General features: G+C 42.0%; 1 protein-coding gene across 3 annotated transcripts in view; it reads left to right on the top strand.

Moving 5' to 3' along the window:
• The window catches only part of atp8a1 (ATPase phospholipid transporting 8A1), a 109,300-nt gene that overhangs the window by 48,762 nt on the left and 40,176 nt on the right, over positions 1-20,362 (top strand). For 2 of the 3 annotated variants that reach the window (XR_008834566.1, XM_056438709.1), the window contains exons 12-23: positions 244-371; positions 1,155-1,232; positions 1,333-1,421; positions 4,394-4,438; positions 6,801-6,873; positions 10,586-10,691; positions 12,573-12,655; positions 13,702-13,751; positions 14,085-14,154; positions 15,123-15,207; positions 16,609-16,748; positions 18,692-18,830. Coding sequence is in view for 2 of the 3 variants with exons in the window: in XM_056438709.1 (XP_056294684.1) it covers positions 244-371; positions 1,155-1,232; positions 1,333-1,421; positions 4,394-4,438; positions 6,801-6,873; positions 10,586-10,691; positions 12,573-12,655; positions 13,702-13,751; positions 14,085-14,154; positions 15,123-15,207; positions 16,609-16,748; positions 18,692-18,830 (1,086 nt within the window). In the remaining variant the exon portion in view is untranslated. The remainder of the gene's footprint in view (positions 1-243; positions 372-1,154; positions 1,233-1,332; positions 1,422-4,393; positions 4,439-6,800; positions 6,874-10,585; positions 10,692-12,572; positions 12,656-13,701; positions 13,752-14,084; positions 14,155-15,122; positions 15,208-16,608; positions 16,749-18,691; positions 18,831-20,362) is intronic. The other variant, XM_056438710.1, reaches the window with a different exon arrangement.

Genomic DNA, 20,362 nt, shown 5'->3' with positions numbered 1-20,362 from the left:
TTGTAACATTAAATTGGACTGTTAATCGGTTGAATCGTAAGAGGATGAGGTTGGGTGGAAGAAATGGTTAATTCCAGCTAATGCATGACGTTTGCCCAAAACATTCTCTGGATTGGGATAAAGTTGATCATTGGCTGGAAGTAGCTTTGGGCATTTTCATTGAACAAATGGATATTTATGACCCAGCACTCATGAGTCTGCTTTGTATCACTTCCTTCTGTCCAAAACTCGTCCCCTGATTAGATGGCGGGGCGGCTAACTTTGGCCTCAACTTCCTCACCTTCATCATCCTGTTCAACAACCTGATCCCCATCAGTCTCCTGGTCACACTGGAGGTTATCAAGTTCATCCAAGCCTTTTTCATCAACTGGGTGAGTTTAGGCAATTTACTGAAGTACTGATAGATGCACTATTTCCTAATCAGCTTTAACTTTAAAGAGGAAATTAACTTTTTTCAATGCATGTCTCCATGTTTGCAGGCATTCTAAAAACAGACAGACCTGCAGCAGAGTAGAAATAGAGTTATACTATTGAAGGCTAAAAATGTGTTAATCTCTACATAAACAAAGTGAGGTGGGTGGTGGTCGTTTAAACATGGTGCATTATAGTCCAGGTAAAGCTGCTATAAAGTATGTGAAGGGAGTTGCTCTCATCTAGATAATGAAGCAGAGGATGAACACCAGACTCTGAGGTTTCATTCAGCTCCTCAGAGTGCTTTCACATCTTTTTTTAAATTGTTTTATTGCTGAGCAAGAAAGCTCCAAAATCAAAAAAATCAGAGTGAGGAACCAGAATATTTAGTTCTTATATGATTCACTAGGTCAAGCCCACCAAATATATCAGCTTACGAAACGCACAGTTTTTTGTTTTTTTTGTCTGAAGTTATTCTGAGCCTCTTTTTATTCATTACATTTTAAATGGAAAATCCTACCACGGAATATTTAGCAACATTTAGGGCAGCTCTCGGTTGGCCTCTCTTTCACGGCCCCAGTTGGTTCAGTGCTTTCTAAAGAGGAAATAAGAGTTGACCGAGTGTTTGAGGGGTGGGGGCAATTTTTTACTTCACTGTTGCTGTAAAGTTTAATTTGTGTTGTTCCCAAAGATGTTGAGTCTTTAGTGAATTCACACTTACAGTGTTTTGCTATTGGTTTCAGGACACTGATATGCTCTATGAGCCTACAAACACACCTGCCATGGCTCGCACCTCCAACCTGAATGAAGAACTCGGCCAGGTAAACTCAAATAATACTTAACATAATGCTAATGCTTACTTACAAGGTACATCTCTGCTTTAAACTTAAATGTTTACCCATTGTGACTCTACCCATACAGGTGAAATACATTTTCACTGATAAGACGGGGACCCTCACCTGCAACGTGATGCAGTTTAAGAAGTGCACCGTCGCTGGAGTGGCCTATGGGTAACGTTCCGCTTCCCCCACGCTGTTTTAATTTCCCTGTTCCCCTCTACCGTTGCTTCCCCATCACCTTCATTAAATGCAAAGTGTGCATCACAGTACAGCTGGCGTCTCTCTCCTCCCTCGCCTTCTCATTAGCAGCGGCATCGGTGCTCCTCTCAACATAAACTATAAATAAAAGGCTGACATTTGCAAGCAAAGGCACTTTACTCTCTACTTCGTAGGCTTATGTCCATCGTATGTCATGTTGGAGGTCATGCGTTTTTGAAAATTGGCAATACAGTTCACTATCTTCCCTACAAGGTCAGACGCAATAATATTTGCAGCTGACAGTATCTTCTGTAAATGTAGAGATTTAGTCAGAATTCGCTGTCCACATGAATCAACTTGTTCCCTCAGCTCCACTGACATAAAAGCATATTCTATTTCATTTTAACATTTCATTAAATTAGCATTTAATATTATTTATTATTTATTATAGATAATTAGCCTCGGTGGATGCAAAACAAGTGGGAGAGCACATCTTCACAGAACCACAGCAAGTGCAGGTGTGACGGTACATGATTAATCCCATTAGGATTCAATTAAAAGCTTGATTGATGAAGTACAAGCCGAAGGACAAAAGAGTGTTTTATCTGGAGTTTTCCTGTACCAACACTCATTATGATATGATTGCCAGCCCCAATGTCTCATTGTTAATCCCTGGTCACAAACATAAATCCCCTTCAAGTAGTGATAATGTTGATGATGTGAGCATTGCTTATATATATAAATTTAATTAAATTGGGCCTAGCCTGCTGGTCGTCAGGGACAGCCGCTCCTCCCTGCAAAGACTGACGTTTGGCAGCAGTCTCTCTCCGTCATCCCAAGTCGAGATGTTTTCCTTTGATTCTCTGAAACGCCCTCTTATGCAACTGATAAATATGAATGAGCTTTTCATAGCCGGAGAGAAGAAAGGGCAGGTTCTAATGAGGCTGGGCTGTTTTGATGATGCTATCATTTGTCCTGCTCATCTTCCTCTTCTTCCGGATTATCAAAAAAGGGTCATTGTTCTGTATTTCTAATTCACTTGAAAAAAACAATATTAACTGTCGCGCTATAACTATGGATCCATTTAATTAGTTTTACTTAATTTCTCCCTTCCTTTATAGAGTTTATAATCAGATAGTTTTATTTAAACCTAATGTTTATCTCACTATTTCTCAAACTGTGTTGTCCAGTTGTCACAGAGCACTGATGTCTTTGTGGATGTGTTGGGTGTTGACACGATTTAGTGTTGAATTGAATCAGTTTTTATTAATTCATCACGCATCACATTAATAGTAATCTGTGTTTCAGAGGCCACAATGATTGAAACAGTGCTGTTACAAGTAAATGATCTGTCCTGTTATTCATCATGCTGGTGTTACTACATCACCTGTACAGTTTTAATTAGGTTGAGACTTTCACAGTGTATACACAATATTAATGATATAAACACGTCATGATTGTTGCATTTTCCCCAACAGTTTAAACGGCTTGAATCTGTTTTTCACTTTGTTGTAAACAGTTTGAGTTTGATGACTGGTACTTACTTCCGGTCCTCAAAGTAGATTCATCCAGTCTGCTGTCTCATGTTTATCATGAAATATGGATGCAAGTAGTCGTGACGATTTGATTCAACTCTAAATTCTCTGTCAGTAAGGAACATGTCTCTGCCTCTTATTAATAAACATTCAAATATGTGAATACTTCTTCAACACTGATTTCAATATTAAAAGGATGGATTTCAAAATATCTAAAAATTAGGATTCAACATTTCATATTTTAATACAAATGCACATGAATAGCACTTTACTCTGTGGCATGACTTGTCATTTGGTGCCAGCACAAACAAAGTCCCTCCTTCCACCGCCGCCTGTATGTGTTCCTCACAATAAATCAAGTGCTGCTGTAATTAATGAAGCCAACCCCGAGGGTGTCGACATTAATTCATTCCACTGGAGTGGAGTCCAAATCTCAAGGAGAGACACTGTTGAGGCTAGAAAGGCTCCCAGAATCCTGCCGGCTGTTATTAGTTTTTGATTTTTGAGTGAAAGCATGTTTGTTTGAAATGTACATAACACAAATGCATTTTAATTTAATTTCAAAGGCGATTTGTGATTGTAAAGTGTAGCCCAGTTGACACTGGATGTACGCTGGAGACAGTTGTGTAATACTGCACGTCAGCCCCAATGCAGACGGATTGGTTCGTTGTTTATGGAGACAACCACGATGTTGCCCTACTGAAGGTGCAAGAGTGAAGGAGCTCACAGCGGGAGGCAAACTGAGTCGGACAGGAAAATGAGAGCCGTCGTGCTCAGTGGAGCATGTCGTCTGGGCGGCTCCCCTCCATACAGTTAACAAAACGCTGCGCTGCAGTTAGTCTGCCAGAGCACACATGTCAACTTAATTAGTTGCCTCATTTTAGAGCAGTGTGCACTGCGACCACATTTAGTTTCAAACATTGTTGTTTTCATGGCGGCTGTTTTTGGTGGCCTTAAAAATGAACACAGATTGTTCACATTCGGCTTTTCAGTTGCAGCTGTAGTTGCTGCTGTTGCCTGATGACGACAAACGAGCGTGGAAAACTTGTTACTATAAGAATATTATACTAAAACATTCATCATTTCCATCAAGTTTTTTTCTGGCTTTCTCATCTCCTCGTTTTTCCCCTCTAATCTAATTTGTTGAAATTTCTCCTAACACGGTTGGCCAAACATCCTCGTGTAATATCTTTTAATGTTTTATATCCCTAGTTATATTAGCTGGTGTTACCAATTCTCAAATAAACAGAGGACACGCTGTCATCACTGCTCACCACCTAACTACACCTCAGCTACATCCAACCTATCATACTCTGACAACTGCTAACCCATAAACAAACCCATCTTTAATCCAAGAACAGAACATGTTAACAATAGACTCTGTCAACAAGGTAATCTTCTCTCCAACAGCCACGTCCCTGAGGCTGAGGAAGGTAGTTTTGCAGAGGACGACTGGTAAGATGACTCGGTGTGAAATGGTGATCCTTTCCCCCCCCGCTTCTGTGATGTAGTCGTGCTGCCTTGCCTTGTGGAAGTCGTGACTTTGAACACAATACCTTAATGTGCGTGTGCTGTTGTTTTTCTTTGTGCGTTGAGTAAACTTTGGACGTGTTTGATGTGATTGTGACTCTTGATTCACTGAATTCTGAGTGGTGGCGTTTTGTGGCTTCGCAACCGGCACTTGTACATTCAGAAAGTTTGAAAGACCAAGACTTCAGGGTCTGTTGTGTTGAGACTGAACCTGTGCAGCAACACACACACACACACACACACACACACACACACTCTAACAGTCCTTCTGAGATCCATCTGCTCCAGTGAGATCTGCAGTAACAGCATGGGCGTGTCTCATCCATCTTGCATGGGGCATTGGGGCCTGTTTTTTTATGCCGACTTGTTGAATCTTGCTGCTTTAAAGGAAGTTTCCAGCTTCTATTAGGGCATGTCTCTTGTTGCATTTTTCTTTTTTCTCACTGAATCAACTGAGTTAGCCTCATGATAGATATAAGACAAAACAACTAAACAAAAGCATGGATAGGGCTTCATCCCCATGGTTCCCTTTTTAAATGGAGGTCAATTTAAATCAAAGCATATCTCACTCCAGGGTCAACCACTGTCATTTTGATGCAGGTCAGTTGTGAATTTATTATTTCCAGCACAGCATGTGTGCCAAAGGTTTGATCAGGAACCGGTCTCCAGCTATTGACTGTGAACAGCCAGCCCCCTTGTTGCCATAGTGACAGGAGCTCTGTGTGCAGGCAGATAATCAATAACGGGCCGTCCTCCACACCCAGCCCCCGTGCCTCTGACATTTCATCAAGACAACCGGCGTAGCGGACTACGCTGCTGCTGCCGCGGTAGAGAAAAGCTTCGAGCTTCCTTCGTGGTCCCAAGGATAGAAACAGAAATAATGCCTCCATAGATTTTCTTTCAAAAGGTAGTGTTGTGACTTTTTTTATTTCACATGAACGCACAAGACTCTATAAATATATCTCAAACATATATCTTAATAAAGCCGGTAAGTGTGATACATTTCCCTAACCTTTAGTGCACCCACGGAGGTGTAATTGGCTGCATCCCTGCTGTCTGATGGCCTCGCTATGTTTCCCCCCATATTTCTTTTTTCCAAAACCGCAATTTGCGGTGCAGTGGATTGGAGTTTTGCTGTTTGGCTCTTAAAAATCCAAACTGTGTATCCTGTGGGGTTAGAAAGACTTATGGTTGCTAATGGAGGCATCTATAACATTTCTATCAAGCCCCTGTGCCATGGACACAGCTGCTGTCGACCTGATCTATAGGGCTCTATTTATCACAGAAACGTGAATCGATCCCTGCTGCACCGCCAGACCGCTGGTAGCTCCATACAAACTCACTATTGAAGGGATTTAACGCATCTTTACCTTTAAAAAAAATTTGTTATCAATGAAAATGTCTTCTCTGCCGCTCCACAATCTTGTTTTTGCAATTCAGCATATTTTTCTGTTGTTGATTTGGCTATATTCCTAATGGAATTAAATATATTTTATAATGTTGCATCTTGCCAGTAACTAAATGCATTTGTGGAACAAGAATAAGAGACTAATTGTGTTTCCAATAATTTCTTAGGGTTTTATATGTTTTCTTTTAGCTGCTTCTGAGAGCATGGACTGAATCCCAAACAGTAATATTGGACGCTGATGGAGCTCAGGGTGCATTCTGTCTGCATTGCGCTTCATACTTTTCTTAACAAATGTCAACACTGTTGCGCAGCACTGGCACAAGTGTCCGTCCCAGTTTCAGATAAAATATTAGTTTTACATAGAGCTGAAAATGTCAGTTGATTAATTAGTTATTTGTTGGCAACTCTTTTGATTATGGATAAAGCGTTTCCATCATGCTAAACATCCTCTGGTTCCAGCTTTAGATTTGATATTTTTCTGGTCACATATTTTAGTTTTCTGTTGGTCAGATAAAACAAACTGTTTGAGTTTGTCTCTTACAGTTTGAGAATAAATTCCGTGGACTAATCGACAGTGATTATAATCGTCAGTTGCAGTTTTAGGTGCAGTTTTTAGATGATTTATTAGAGAGCATTTGTTTTAAATGTGATTGTAAATCATTGTGTGTTCTATGCAGGCTAACCTTACATAAGAACGACATCAGTTGTACTTTCATGAACTCCTTCTGTCCTCAGCGTTGTTGTCAGAGAATGCTCTGATGATGATGCAAACTGTATTTATCTTCTTCTACTAATCAATGACAACATGTTGTGGTTGGGCTGTCGGTAGTATCACGTATTACAAAGTGTCTTTCTGACCTCTCCCTCTCTTCTTTCCAGCCACAGCACACACTCATCCGAAGAAGAGGGATTCAATGACCCGAGCTTACTGGAAAACCTCCAAAGTAATCATGTAAGTAATGTCAGGGACAAAGCTAAGAGGAATTCTGAATCTATTTGCTTGTGGTTGTCTGAGGTTTTCTTGCCATGTTAGGTGGGTCTTAATGATGTGGTAGACTCCTAAAACCGGTTTCATGGCTTGTTTCTTTTTGTTTTTGTTTGGATCCAAGTCCAATGTTTTGACAAATTGACTGTATTCACTTCAATAACTTGACTAAAGTTAATCTTGCTGAGGCATACATATTTAGCCAGTTTACAGGACATTTTAAACACAGGCAGGCAAACGGCTTCATTAGCTCATTCTGAAAGGATGAGGACATGTTTTTGTTCTTCTTCACTGCAGAAAACTGAACTGCCGTAGAGTGATTGCCTTAGTGTGAATTCATGGATATGAAGATTGCCCAAAAAGTGCATAAGAACATTTTTATATTTAGTATTTTGTCTCAAAATATGGACTTGGTCACAGGACTTCAGTAAAGGCCACCTGTGGTGATGAAACGGGTGAAATCTGTGATTGATTGGCTGGTTGAGTCACTCAGCTGCAGAACAGCGTGGGGGAGGCAGAATGTCACATCGAATTATGGAGAGCAGCGCCGCCCAGGGAAAGAGGTAATCCCACTGTGATGTTTGCTTTGTTATGACAGCAGAATCCCTCCACACATTGAGTTTGTCTGGGATCTGCTTTCGTTCCTTATTGATAGCCCCGTGCCCACTGCTCATTATAGTGGCGAACCAGCCGCTGTCTAGAAACCACAGTCACTCTAAACCTCTGGTAATGATTTTGTTATCGATTCATCTGTTGTGTTGTAGTTGCTCTCGTGATCTTTTGACGGTGGATGTCTCAGCAACGTTGCGAGTCATAGTTGTTCCTTTTCCTTGGTCACCTTTTGTCACGTGACGAGACTCCCATCATGATGCCGTCATGAACTTTGAAGGTTTTGAAATGTACTGCAGGTTAACTCTCAACAATGGCACTGCTAATTCATTTAGGAAATGCGTAAGTTTGCTAGATGACATGATCAGTCCACGGTCGTGTTGCTTGGTAAACATGAAGATACAGCCAGCAGCCGCTAAGCTTGACAGAGAGACTGAAAACAGGGCTCTTACCAAAGGGAACATAATCCACGCGCAGCACCTCTGAGGCCCACTATCTAACACGTTATGTCCCATTTATGTCATCTGTGCATTTACGAGGGGTCACTTCTGGACTGTTTCTTGGTCCGGCGCTGTGACTTCCTGAAGTCTCTGCTGTCTGACAGTGAAGACTCCAGGAAGTCACAAGCGAGCCGCCTCCCCTTGTTGTTAGACTTGGTGCTAAGCTAACTAGCTGCTGGCTGTAACTTCATATTGCACAGACATGTTGGAGGTTTTGATCTCCTCATCAGCACCAAAGAGTATTTCTTTTAAATATTGATCTGACTTGAGTCTACAAGAGAAACATGAACCCTCAAGCCATCAGTGCTTCCCTCACTCCTGTATGACGCATAGATGCTAAATGGAACGATCCATTTCATTTAACACCTTACGCTCAAACACTTCTGGCCATCAGGATGCTTCCTACTTTAACATTACTAATCCTTATCATGAACAACACGTGTGCGTCGCTGCAGGCTATTTGTGGGTGTCGTGTTGACACGGTGTTAAGGGGGATGCCACTGCTGACAAAAATAAACATCCCCTCTGGTGTTCTTCATGTTCTCTCGAGTCACTGGACATGTTCTCCGCCTGCAGAGCCTCAGCAGCCTCTGTCGGCGCCTGTTTGCGCGCTCGCACTGCTTCATTTTCTTTTTGACCCTTCACCCTTTTCCACACTGGCCATGTCTGAAGTGACGAGTGTCCGTAACTGTTGTCGTGACACAGATTACCCAGGAGTCAGTGGGGGCGATAGCTGGCAGCTCGGTATTAGCTGTCACTTCAAATTGTGCCATCAGAGCAAAGCTCACGATGTGCTCTGTCCTCTCTGCATAGCTTTCCACCACCCTGGACAGCAGACACACGTTTATACGTCGATGCTTGTGAGGACCCTCATTGACATAATGCATCCCTGAGCTTAGAGCCTTAGACCATCAACATAACCTCAGGAATAATTTGACACATTTGGAAACATGTGAACTTGTATTCTTGACGATAGTTGGCTGATATTATTCCGTCAATATAAAGCTGGTGCCAGGAGATGATTAGTCAGCAGCAAACCTGGCTTCCTCCACGGGTAAACAAACATCTGCCGACCAGAATATGTAAAGCTATTAAAACTGGACTGTTCCTTGGCTCGGTGTCTTTGGGGAGCCTTGTCTTAACTGTTAAGTTGCCAGGCAAATGACAAAAATGATATGCCCAACCAAAACATCATTCTAACCATTATAGGTCTTTTTTAATAAACCCGGTGACCAAGTTTAAACCTCACAGCCATATGTTGCCAACATGTTTTGTTTTTTCAAATAGTGTCCACACTCGGTGAAGGAAAACTCCACTGGCTTCTCACGAAGATATGAATATAAGAGCACACACGCACACACACACACACACACACACACACTCACACTGACGTGTCCTTCAGAGGATACCTGTCAACCCAGACCAGATGAGCATGCTGCTCGGAGGCAGAGGCGCTCGACAGCCACCTGGACTGTGATAGACTCTGTGTACCTTCATTTACAAGAGGCCCTTTGATTTGCCCTGCTCCCTCCATTCATTCTCTCCTTTGTTCCCTGTTGGACATCTCTCATCAGAGTTGCCATGGCAAACAGAAAGAGCAAAATGCGTGTGCATGTGTGTGCGACTGTGCGAACAGCAGATCTGCTGCTGTAGAGTCTCAGTGCCACTGTCGTTTCGTCAGTCGTTTGTATTTTTGGGAGATATTAGATAATACTGTGATCCTTTCCTGCTATTGAACTCATTTTTAACAACCATCCGCCACCTGATGACAGTTTTCTGTATGATTCCGGCCTGGCGGAACCCGGAAGGTGGCGGGTATCTCTGCCTCACTGACTAGAAGCTGGTTGTCCTGCAGCCTCAGACAGGAGCCTCGGCAGATGCCTCTCCGAGTGTAGCCCTCGGCTAGTTAATCATACGTTCCCCCTCATTAATGTAAAATGCCCTCAGTTTATAGGCTAGGTTTTTTTATTTTATTAACTGGAGCAAGTTAATATTGCATGCACATGCATGAGTACATGACTGTCCGTGTGAACCCACCAGCAGCCATTAGTCTGGCCGAACCTGACTGGAGAAGACTGGAGACACATTAGTTTCAGACACAGACAAACCCAGAGTTGATTTCTTCACTTCTGAATGTCCCAACAGCATATTTAAAATGGAGGAGTGAGGTCATATACGTTTTGAAAAGTAGTTTGACGGAATTAACACAAAATGTACAAATGTCCGAATCACTTTTATGTTAACAGCTGTGCTTCGTAAACAATTACAATGTTTTGTTGCCCATAATAAAGTATTGATTTGTGGTCCAAAATGTTTAGTTGCTGTTTTCTAAGTTTATCAGTGCAAACGTCATGCCATGAAAACACAGTACCATTTTTCATGAAGAGATGTCTGCACCCTCCAATATCTCTGTTGGAGCAGGTTGTGTTTGTCAGGCGGTGCCCTCTCGGTCTCTGCTCTCTTCCTTCAGTATCATCGCCGTTTTTTCGAGTCGGTTTGTTTCGGTTTCGTTGTGACATTTTCCATCGGAGAACATTAAAAATAAAAAGTGCCCTTTCTACATTCTGTAGCCTACAGCTGCTGTCATCCTGGAGTTCATGACCATGATGGCCACCTGTCACACGGCAGTCCCCGAGCGCATAGATGGAAAAATAAGCTACCAGGCTGCATCTCCAGGTAAACTACACCTTCATCGACACAGCTAGTGGAATACAGATTGTGGATTTACAATATGCTGCGCTGGTATTATTCCATTGTAAGATTTGTGTGTTTCAGGGGGCTCAATAGGCAAAAACTGAAAAACATTAATATAATCAGAATGGCGAACAAGTCATCTTCGGGATTCTTTATGAGCTCATGATCAAGACTAGATATTTTGGAAGCACATCATCAAAATGGCTTGTGACTTAGAATCTTGTCCATTTAAGTCATGTTGGTGGCAGAGTCAGACCAGTTCCCAACTCGCCACCTCTAGGAAAGGTAAATAGTAGCATCGGTCTCGACATTGAGATGTAAAACTTATACCAATCACTGCAGTGGATATCATAATTCGTTTTAAAATGCATTGTTTCAATGATAGCCAGGATAATTCTAAAGATATTTAGCATAATAATCATGTTCGGACCCCCACCCTCTGGTAATAGATGATTCTGTGTGACCTTAGTATCCTAAACATGGTCATCCTAATATTTATGACAAATAATACTCCAAGTATTTCATTTTGGCCATTGAAAATACAAAAACATGTAGCACCTTCCGGTGGCACAAGTACCAACTCTGCAGATACGGTGTCTGTCCTTGCCTGTAGGTGGTGCTCAGCATCACATTGATCTAAAATTCCAAACTGCTGCAGGTGTTTCTTGCTGCTCGTGGCACAAGCTGAACTGAAAATTAATTAGCAAATGCTGCAGCTGCAGGTGACGCCGCCTGGACCTGGTTCTGGGTGCCTGGCATCAGCGATGCTGCGCCCTTAGATATTACATTTTCCATCGAGTGACCTCTGTGTCTTTGCAACTGGAACACATCCCTCCAGGTAGCGGTATTTCATAAAGACATTTATATAATCATCAGTGCAGGGGGGAATATCATTTCCTGTTTACAGAATGCGTGGTGGAGCCTCACTATGAGCCCTTTGTCTCTCAGTCACAGCAGTGATGAGACACCCACCAATCAAGGAATCCTTGTGCTACAGAGACTCCAAAAAGTGTGGTGTCTTTTTTATTTTTTATGAGAATGACTGCAGCTTAAGGCATTTGCACAATGGCTTACCCCCTTAGACACTGTGGTGGCCCCAGCAGCACTATGTAAAGATGCTGAAAATACGGACCTCCTAATGAACTCTGAACATGTCACAAAGCTTAAAGGCTCAAAGCTGGGATTCAAATGTAAACTAATAAGTAGCTTTCATGGGAAAAATTAATAACACAGAAGCTAAATAACACAAAATATTCTTTTGTTGCCAAATTCATTGACAAGCTTTTGAGTATATCAACAAATACTGAACTGCAACTAAATGAGAGGTGCTTCCTGGTGTTTCGGACTAAATCAGATATGTTGGTAAGTAAAACAGGATAGCTCAATATTCAGTTCAATATACAAACAATACATGCACACATAATGAACACATTAATTTGAAAGTGTTTTATAATAACTATGAGGCAATGCTGCTGCTTTTCATCTGACATTTTGCTCTTGGTAAGAGAGATGACCTTTTTCTTTGCCTGATTGCTTAAAAACAATCATGGAGCTTTGGGGCTTGAAGCAAAGCGGGGAATGGCTGCAAAGAGAAAGGTAGTTAAGTGAACTGTAAAAAAACAAGCTCAGAGCTTTTCCTCGTCCGCAGCATCCTCATGCAAGCTGGAGCGTCAGCTCCCTGACCTGCAGCGTGCAGTCGCTGCCCGCCTTGTGGAAATGTGTCGATGAACCAGTTTTAGGGGCACAATGTGGACATGGTTCTTATCATGAATGTCACAGGCCGAGTTCCAGGTTTTTCTTCAGGGAGCACGGTGATGTATCGGTGTTTATCCGTCACACTTCTCTTTTTGTTTGGCTTTCCAGATGAAGGAGCTCTGGTGAAAGCAGCACAAACCCTCGGCTTTGTGTTTTCTGGTAGAACCCCAGACACCGTCATTGTGCAAATGGTAAGTTGGACAAGACGTTCCATGAAAGGAATGAGAGTTATTATACTGAGAAATGGATTCACTATTACACATTAGTTACCCTGCAAGAGTTTTAACTTTTGTTAATGGTTATTTATTAAAGGAATTCTTCAAAAGTTTGGAAATACGTGTATTTTCTCTCTGGCATCGATCTTATCATCTAACTCTCAGCGACTCTCACGTCTGAACAATGACTATGAAGCTGCAGCCGCTTTGCTTCATTAGCCCAAGTAAAACTGTGGATTGTACACTTCTGAACACATTAAACAAACGAGTCAACATGTTTTAATTATTTAGCTTTGAGGTTGCGGCACTTTGTTCCTCTAGACAGACCCAGACTGGCTGTTTCTTTATGTGAAGCCATGCTAACCAATCTACATAACATAAGATCAGATAAACCTTCATTGATCGCCGCAGGGGAAATTAATTTGTTGCAGCAGTATAAATAGTACAGTTGTGTTATATATTTTTAAACTATACACAAGCATATTTAAAGTAAGCGGAGTCGAGCATGTAGACTGTACAGAAATAAGACCGTCTTTCGCAGTTTAAGTAAATAGTTCACAATTTGTCTTTATTTGGCAGTTCTTGAATTAAAACTGATAAGCATAATGCCAAAGAGAACTCAGCCTTTATGTCGGAGGCAGAGTGTGTCCTCTCTAAAGCTCAGGCTGTTTATCCTGTTTTCCCTTTTAAAATGATGTTTTCCTCTGCTGAGAACATCTTGTCTCCAAAACGTTAGTCCAGTTTCTTACCCTTTTATTAGGCCTTCCTTAAGCTCTCAGCATCTTTTCAATCGCTCTGTCTTGTACCTCGCGGTCCCAACAATTAAGGAAGTTAATTTAATTGTACCTTGTAATTCTTCCTCCACCAGCTCAATGCGAATAACTGATAAACGCATTTAAAAGGAAATTAAGACTGATTTGAGTTGGGTGGCTTGTGCTACTTCAGATAAATTGTCCCTCAGAAGATGACTGGAGATGTGTCCTTTTTGGAGTACGTTAACATGTCTTTCTTTTTGTTTTTAGCCTGGAAGAGAGGAGAAATACGAACTACTTCACGTCCTGGAGTTTACAAGGTGAACTACTGAAAACAGCATTATTATTTTCAAGTGTTGTACAATGTAATTTATTGGCAATAGGTGTAAATTAATCATTTTATTTGCTCTGTGAACCTCAAAAGAATTCGATCAGAGTTCATCATCTTCCTGTGTCCCTCATGCTCTGTGCAAATTAATTGTGTGACCGCCGTGTGATGTCTTATATCACCTCTGTGATTTCTACTTTTATGCCAGCCTAAACCGTATGTGATAATTTGCGGTAGTCTGTACCACCTTGTAATGTGATTTCTCTGACTTGCTTTCTCTCCTGATTCCAACTTCTTCTCTCTCTCTTTCGCTTTTCTCTCGCAGCACGAGGAAGAGGATGTCAGTCATCGTGCGCACCCCATCTGGGAAAATCCGCCTCTACTGCAAAGGAGCTGTGAGTGTCTGTCTCTCTCCATGGCAACGCATGACAGCTCATCACCATCATCACCGCACACACAGACACGCACACACTGTTGAACACTCTCCTCCCTTTATTGCCTCTCGCTCTTGTCGGGAATTGTTTTCAATGAGCAGCAGCATAAAGCGAGTTCACCTTAATTCACACATGTATCTCCGCAAAATAAAGGTTAGACAAGGATTATATTTCACAACTGGCCTCATTTCACCGTTGCATATGTACATTCAGAAGAAAATTATCATTTTTAGTGTAATTTTCGTTCCCCAATTTTCGATTGGGGAACGTGTTGCTCTGTTGTCCGCTATGAGTTGGCCTAGTAAGGCTTTTCAAAGCCTACAGTTGTCACAGTTTTACACATTGAGAGTGAGTCAGCATGTTTTTCTTATACACTTGGTCTTATTATTGTGCTTCATGTTTAAGATGATTTCATTCATATAGCACTAAAAGCAAAGAGGTTTTGGACCAAAGTGCTTCACAAAGACATGGAAAAAAAACATTTTCATCTTTTTCTCAGGAATTTTGCCTGTTTTGGTTTTCATCTGGCACTATTTCTATTTTGTGATAATATCAACAAGGATATTTGTTCAACGCACAAAAGTTAATTGGCAGGATTAGTACTAATTTCAGTTTGATTTCAGTTTGACGCTGAACTCCGAAATGAGTGAGCTGTTTATTGTTCTTAAAACACATCACTCCCAGAATAATTTATCCGTGACAGATTCCAGATACATTTTTCGGGGATTATTAATTCCCCCGTAAGTAACTGCTTTTTAAATGTTTGATTTCTTCAGTACATAATCGCAGTAGAAATACAAAGGGCAACAGAAAACCGAAAGAGCTGGACCCGACCTGAGAACACCCATTTGTGCTGTTGCCCGGGTCCTAGAGGTTCCTTTCTTTCCACTCTGGGTGTCAATAACCAATGCGTGTTTGTTTCCCTTCAGGACACAGTGATCTATGACCGCTTGGCAGACAGCTCGAGGTACAAAGAGATCACATTGAAGCACCTGGAACAGTTTGCTACTGAGGGTGAGTGAGCAAGCATCGCCCCCTGTCTGCCAATAGAGAAACATCTCTGAGGACATTCAAATCTAAGCGCTTGCAGCATTTCTGTCTTGTCATTATCACACTTGATAATCATAAACTGCAGCAGAATAAGTCGTTTTCTTTCCCTTAGCTCTTATCCATGTGCGTCATTACTTGTCGAACAGTAAATCCTAATATGAGTAATATGAGTGTGTTGAAGTATTATTAATCTAATGCAGTAGAGCTGAAAGAAACTACATCAGAGACTCTGCTTTGTGTTCATACTGCCCCCTTGTGAGACACCAGAAAATGATGTCATTTGGAATATTTGATGTAGTCTAAATTTAGCATTAGGGACAGATTGTGAAGATCTTCAGTCGCTGTCATTTGGAGAGGTGTGAATAAAATATAACGTCCTTTATCCCTCTTAGAAGTAGAATGATCTATTAACCACATATTTGATCTTTCTTTAATATCATTTACATTGAACAGATAACCTTATAGTCTTAATTCTATTTAGATATTTAAAACACAATTACTGATATGATACACTGTACAGACATATATACATATATATATATATATATGGAATTATTTAATATATTTATGCCCAGGTAGGTGGGTGAGACATCACCCCAAATATAGTATAAAATGCCATATGGTTTCATAGTGTCCAGAAATGTAAAGAACAGCTTGCATGGAACAAACTGGAGTTCCAGCACAGGTGCACAGCAATGTACAGCTGTGGACGGGGACGTCAGCAACATCCAATTTCGCTACCTAAAATAATGTACACTATATTTAGAATATCATGAAATATTGCAAGTAGCTTTTGCCTGTGCCCTCGTCCACAGCTAACCCTAATGAGAAGCCGTCATTGGAAACTGTTTATAAAAGTGCAGGCACTTTCTAAATATTCTTGGCTGGTGATTGGATGAACCATCCGTCAGTCTTATTCTTGCCAAAACCAGTCAATAAAAGAATGAAAAACATATTTTCCATGGGAAAAAAGCCTTTATTGTCGTTCTTAGTTCCTCAGTCGATGAAGAAATGCTCTCTAGTGGCTCCTCACATTACGCTGATTGGTCGGTGCTCTGGCTCACCGTCACAAACGCATTACGTTATCGCCTAACGAGATGAATTTTCATATGATATGTGATCCTGCAATTCTTGCATGATCTAGTGAAAATCCAGGTCCCGTCCACAACGGTCCATTCCTTTGCTCCTGTGCTAGTGCTCCGGTCTGCCTCTCCAAACTTGTGGCGTTCTGACTGACATCTTCCGTCTGTAATACTCTGACTATGGATAACAACCTCATACAACCCCACTTCAAAAAATGACAACTACCCCTTTAAAATGTCCTGATGTTTTGAGCCAGGTGTTGATGCTGTTTTCCTCTTCCAGGGCTTCGCACGCTGTGCTTTGCTGTGGCGGACGTCAGCGAGTCGTCCTATCAGCAGTGGCTGGAGATCCACCACAGAGCCTGCACTTCCCTGCAGAACAGATCCCTGAAACTGGAGGAGAGCTATGAACTGATAGAGAAGGTTTGCATTTTTTTTTTTACCTGGTGCGTTTGAGTGGTTTCAGGTCCTGATGCCAGGGCGTCTTCCTGCTATGTTCCCTAAACTAGTCACGACATCACATATTTCATCGTGAGAGGCACTCTTTCTTTATCTGGTTATATATTGCATTTTCTTAATGTACACGGTGCCATTAAAAACTGGATGTTGATAGGCTTCTGTTCGTTTGCAGATCAATCTGCCTGGGCGTAAACTTGAGGCCTCCTGTGTAACTAATGGGGTCATTGCAATTACACCTGGAAAAGTGAAAATGTGTTTCTGTGAGAGATTGGCGGTTTCACTCGCAGGTAGAGTTAGATTTCTGTGAGGTTGGTCGATGTGGAAACGCTAGTCAAACACAGGAAGCCACAGTCGTAAATCAACCACTTGGCGTGTTCTTCGTGGCCGCCCAAAACAAATGGAGGCAATAAATCATGAAATGAACATAAAAGCTTTCGGGGGGAAAAACTTAATGTGCTTTGCTTAATGGGCAGAGTGTGGCACTGACGCTGCCAAGGTTTGGGGTTCATTGGTGTTTAGGGCCACCCATGTTAAGACACGCCCACAGCAAGGCCACACGGGGGCACAGTGGAGTTGCAGTGAAGCTAAAAGACATTCCAACACTCTGAAATGAGTCATCTGAAGTTGCTCCTTCATCCCCTCACAAACAAATTGCTCCAGTGTGATCACTTATTGTGTAAGAAAATGTTAAGATGTGATTAGTTGCATATTTATCAGCCTAATTATAAAAAGAACATTCACTTAATTATTGCGTTCTGACTTGTGAAGCTCGAGTAATTCTTTGATATCAAATCCTTCAATTGCTTGCTACCCTGTAATATAATTGATGTTTTCCATTAATTGGTGTTGTGATCGTATTCCCTGAATCATCCTTCAACAGAGTTTCCTACTCATATCCCTACAGTATGTTCTAGAAGTGTACATGTACAGTAATTGGTCCGGTCCTGGACACAAACGTTTCTTATGAATTTGACTGATTGCTTTAAGCTTGGATTAATTATTTCTGGGACTATTTTCCCTTTAGCTCAACCAACTACTCCTAAAGACCATCAGGAGGCCAGTGTTCAATGCAACAGATATTAACTGCTCGTCTCCTAAACAGCAGCCTCATTTTGCAAAGTTCTAACGTCTCCTACTCTTAAACAAGTTGAACAAACACTCAGATTATACTTTTACAATCTACCGGCATTTGGCTATTCACTGGTGTTATGGACCAATAACTGGCTTGGGGCTTGAAATCCTGATCCAAGAGGTTCTTGGATCAAGAAGTTCTTGGATCGGGATCCAAAAAGAGTACCTTGAACAACAACCACAGGAACAACAGAAGAATTCACATGGAACCGGCAAATGAGGACTCATCAGCTGTAGTCATGTTCTGCCCCAGGCACAGTTTTCCATGCTGTGTGGTAAAATGAAAAGATGATTAGAGAGGACAGAGCTACAGATGTAGAGGCAGTCGGGCTCAGGTCACAACTTAAAGAGCTTCCCCTGCCTTTCCTCTGTTGCTGGCTCCTGTCTCCAATCAACCTCTGGGTCTTGTCAAATCGTTGGCCCTGTGACGGTACCATATGAGCTCACAACCAGCCCCAAACAACCACAGAGGTTCCTGGGAAAATCACCCACAGTGGTCTGTGGGTGATTTCTTGTGGGAGAGATTGTGTCTACACACACACACACACACACACACAGTGACTTCTCCCAATTCTTACAAGCCTGTGGTGGTTTTTCTGGGTGAAAAACAAAAGCAGCTGATGAAGGGAATAACACGCCTGAGTGAGTGACACAATCCCGGCTCGCATGTTTCTCTGACACATGACGTTTTAAAGGCCTTCCTTTGTTGTGACTTGCTGACTTTCTATTTTTTTAATAGACCATTTATTTTTGTCTTTTCCTCATTTCTGGTGTAGAACCTGCAGCTGCTCGGGGCCACAGCGATAGAGGACAAGCTCCAGGATAAGGTGCCTGAGACCATTGAGACTTTGATGAAAGCGGACATCAAGATCTGGATCCTGACGGGGGACAAACAGGAAACAGCCATTAACATTGGTAAGAGGCAGACGTGCAAAGTTAGGAGACTCACGAGTGGCCAAGATATCCGGATCTTTTTGTTTGTTTGTAGTACGCTCCAAAAATACTGGATCCTACACGTCCACAGTACGACTCAATTGCATAATTATTAGAACCCTCCTGCCTCCTAAATGCCCACTTCAGTCAAACCCCACACCTCCAGACGGTAAAGCAAGTTAAAGTCTCACAGCTAAACCAAGATTTACTCCTCGTGATCTGTGAACTGTACTTCATGTATAGCGTGGTGTTTTAAAGTCGGGTAGTGCCCCTTTTTAATGTAAAATAATTAGCATTAAACACCGCCTGCACCACGACATGCCCTGCTTGAGCACTCTGTCTCAAACCAAGTGGAAAGTCACTGGCGAACCTGATCTGCGTTGTGATGAATTGCACGCCAGCCTCTTACAGGTACTCCAGTCAGTCCTGTGGTCGTTCTACACCCAGCAAGACAAACAACTGACAAGCTGAATGTAATGAAAGCTGCGTCACACATATCTAGCAAAAGCATCGGTCGCAGAAGGCCAGATGATGTATGAGCACACTGCACTGACACAAAATAAATAACATCGCATATGTACACAAGCTCTCGGATATCTGGTTCCTCCAGAGGTTTTAGCCTCGCAGATGTTATCAGAGAGGTGAATGAGTGAATATTTCTGGTCCACTAGTTCACCAATCCAGTTTCCGTAATTGACGCTGGTATTGCAGCTCTTAGATCTGGCTAAATACTACAAATGGATCTACCTTGAATATAGACCACATTTAAACGCGCAGCCCAGAAAGATAGATATCAAAAGTATTACGTTTGTGGCTCTATACCCAACACTGTGGCCTGACTGAATCGGCCCTTTGTGCCCACCTTGCCCAGATGTGTAAGGGAGCTCCGCAGAAGCACATGCTCACTAGAAGTATTTTTACAGGACCGCCGTTTAACTATGTTTCTCTGTAAAATCTCTGCTCAATATTGACTTTGTTTTTTTACTATTTTCCTCTGTGAAAGACGATCCCCATTGCCCGGGTTAATTGTGCAAGTTTTGCCGCATTTGACTGATGAATTTGGCCCATCACATTTGGGTGTTTCAAGGTGGCCTGACCCACCCAAACGCCACACTTGGCTCAGGATATTGAGCTTAAATACAGTGAAGGTCACTCAATTTCACAAGTTACCTAAATTGAAGCACGGCAGATCCGTTTTATCTGAAGCCGTAAAGATCTACCATCCCAACTGCTTCACCTTTTTACAATCACTATTATCAGGTCCCCATTCTTTCTTCCTCCCAACATCTAGAGTTCCTCCTGTAGCTAAACATTGCATCTTTTACTGTAATTGTTGCTCCCGTTGCAACAATTGAAGTTCCCGTGACTCGAGTGTCCCTGTTACACATTCCTCGAGTCCTGTGGGAGAAGTTCAGTTCCGCCTGAGATGGAAGAAAGGCCAGGAATCCAACGTTCTCTGGTGAAATAAAAAAAGAGCAGTTTGGCCGCAGCCAAATGAGCTTAAGGTAAACACA

This window comes from Pseudoliparis swirei, chromosome 19, assembly GCF_029220125.1.
Source record: "Pseudoliparis swirei isolate HS2019 ecotype Mariana Trench chromosome 19, NWPU_hadal_v1, whole genome shotgun sequence".
In the NCBI taxonomy this organism is placed as follows: domain Eukaryota; kingdom Metazoa; phylum Chordata; class Actinopteri; order Perciformes; family Liparidae; genus Pseudoliparis; species Pseudoliparis swirei.
The sequence above is the reverse complement of the archived record's forward strand: the minus strand, read 5'-3'. Positions and strand labels throughout refer to the sequence as shown.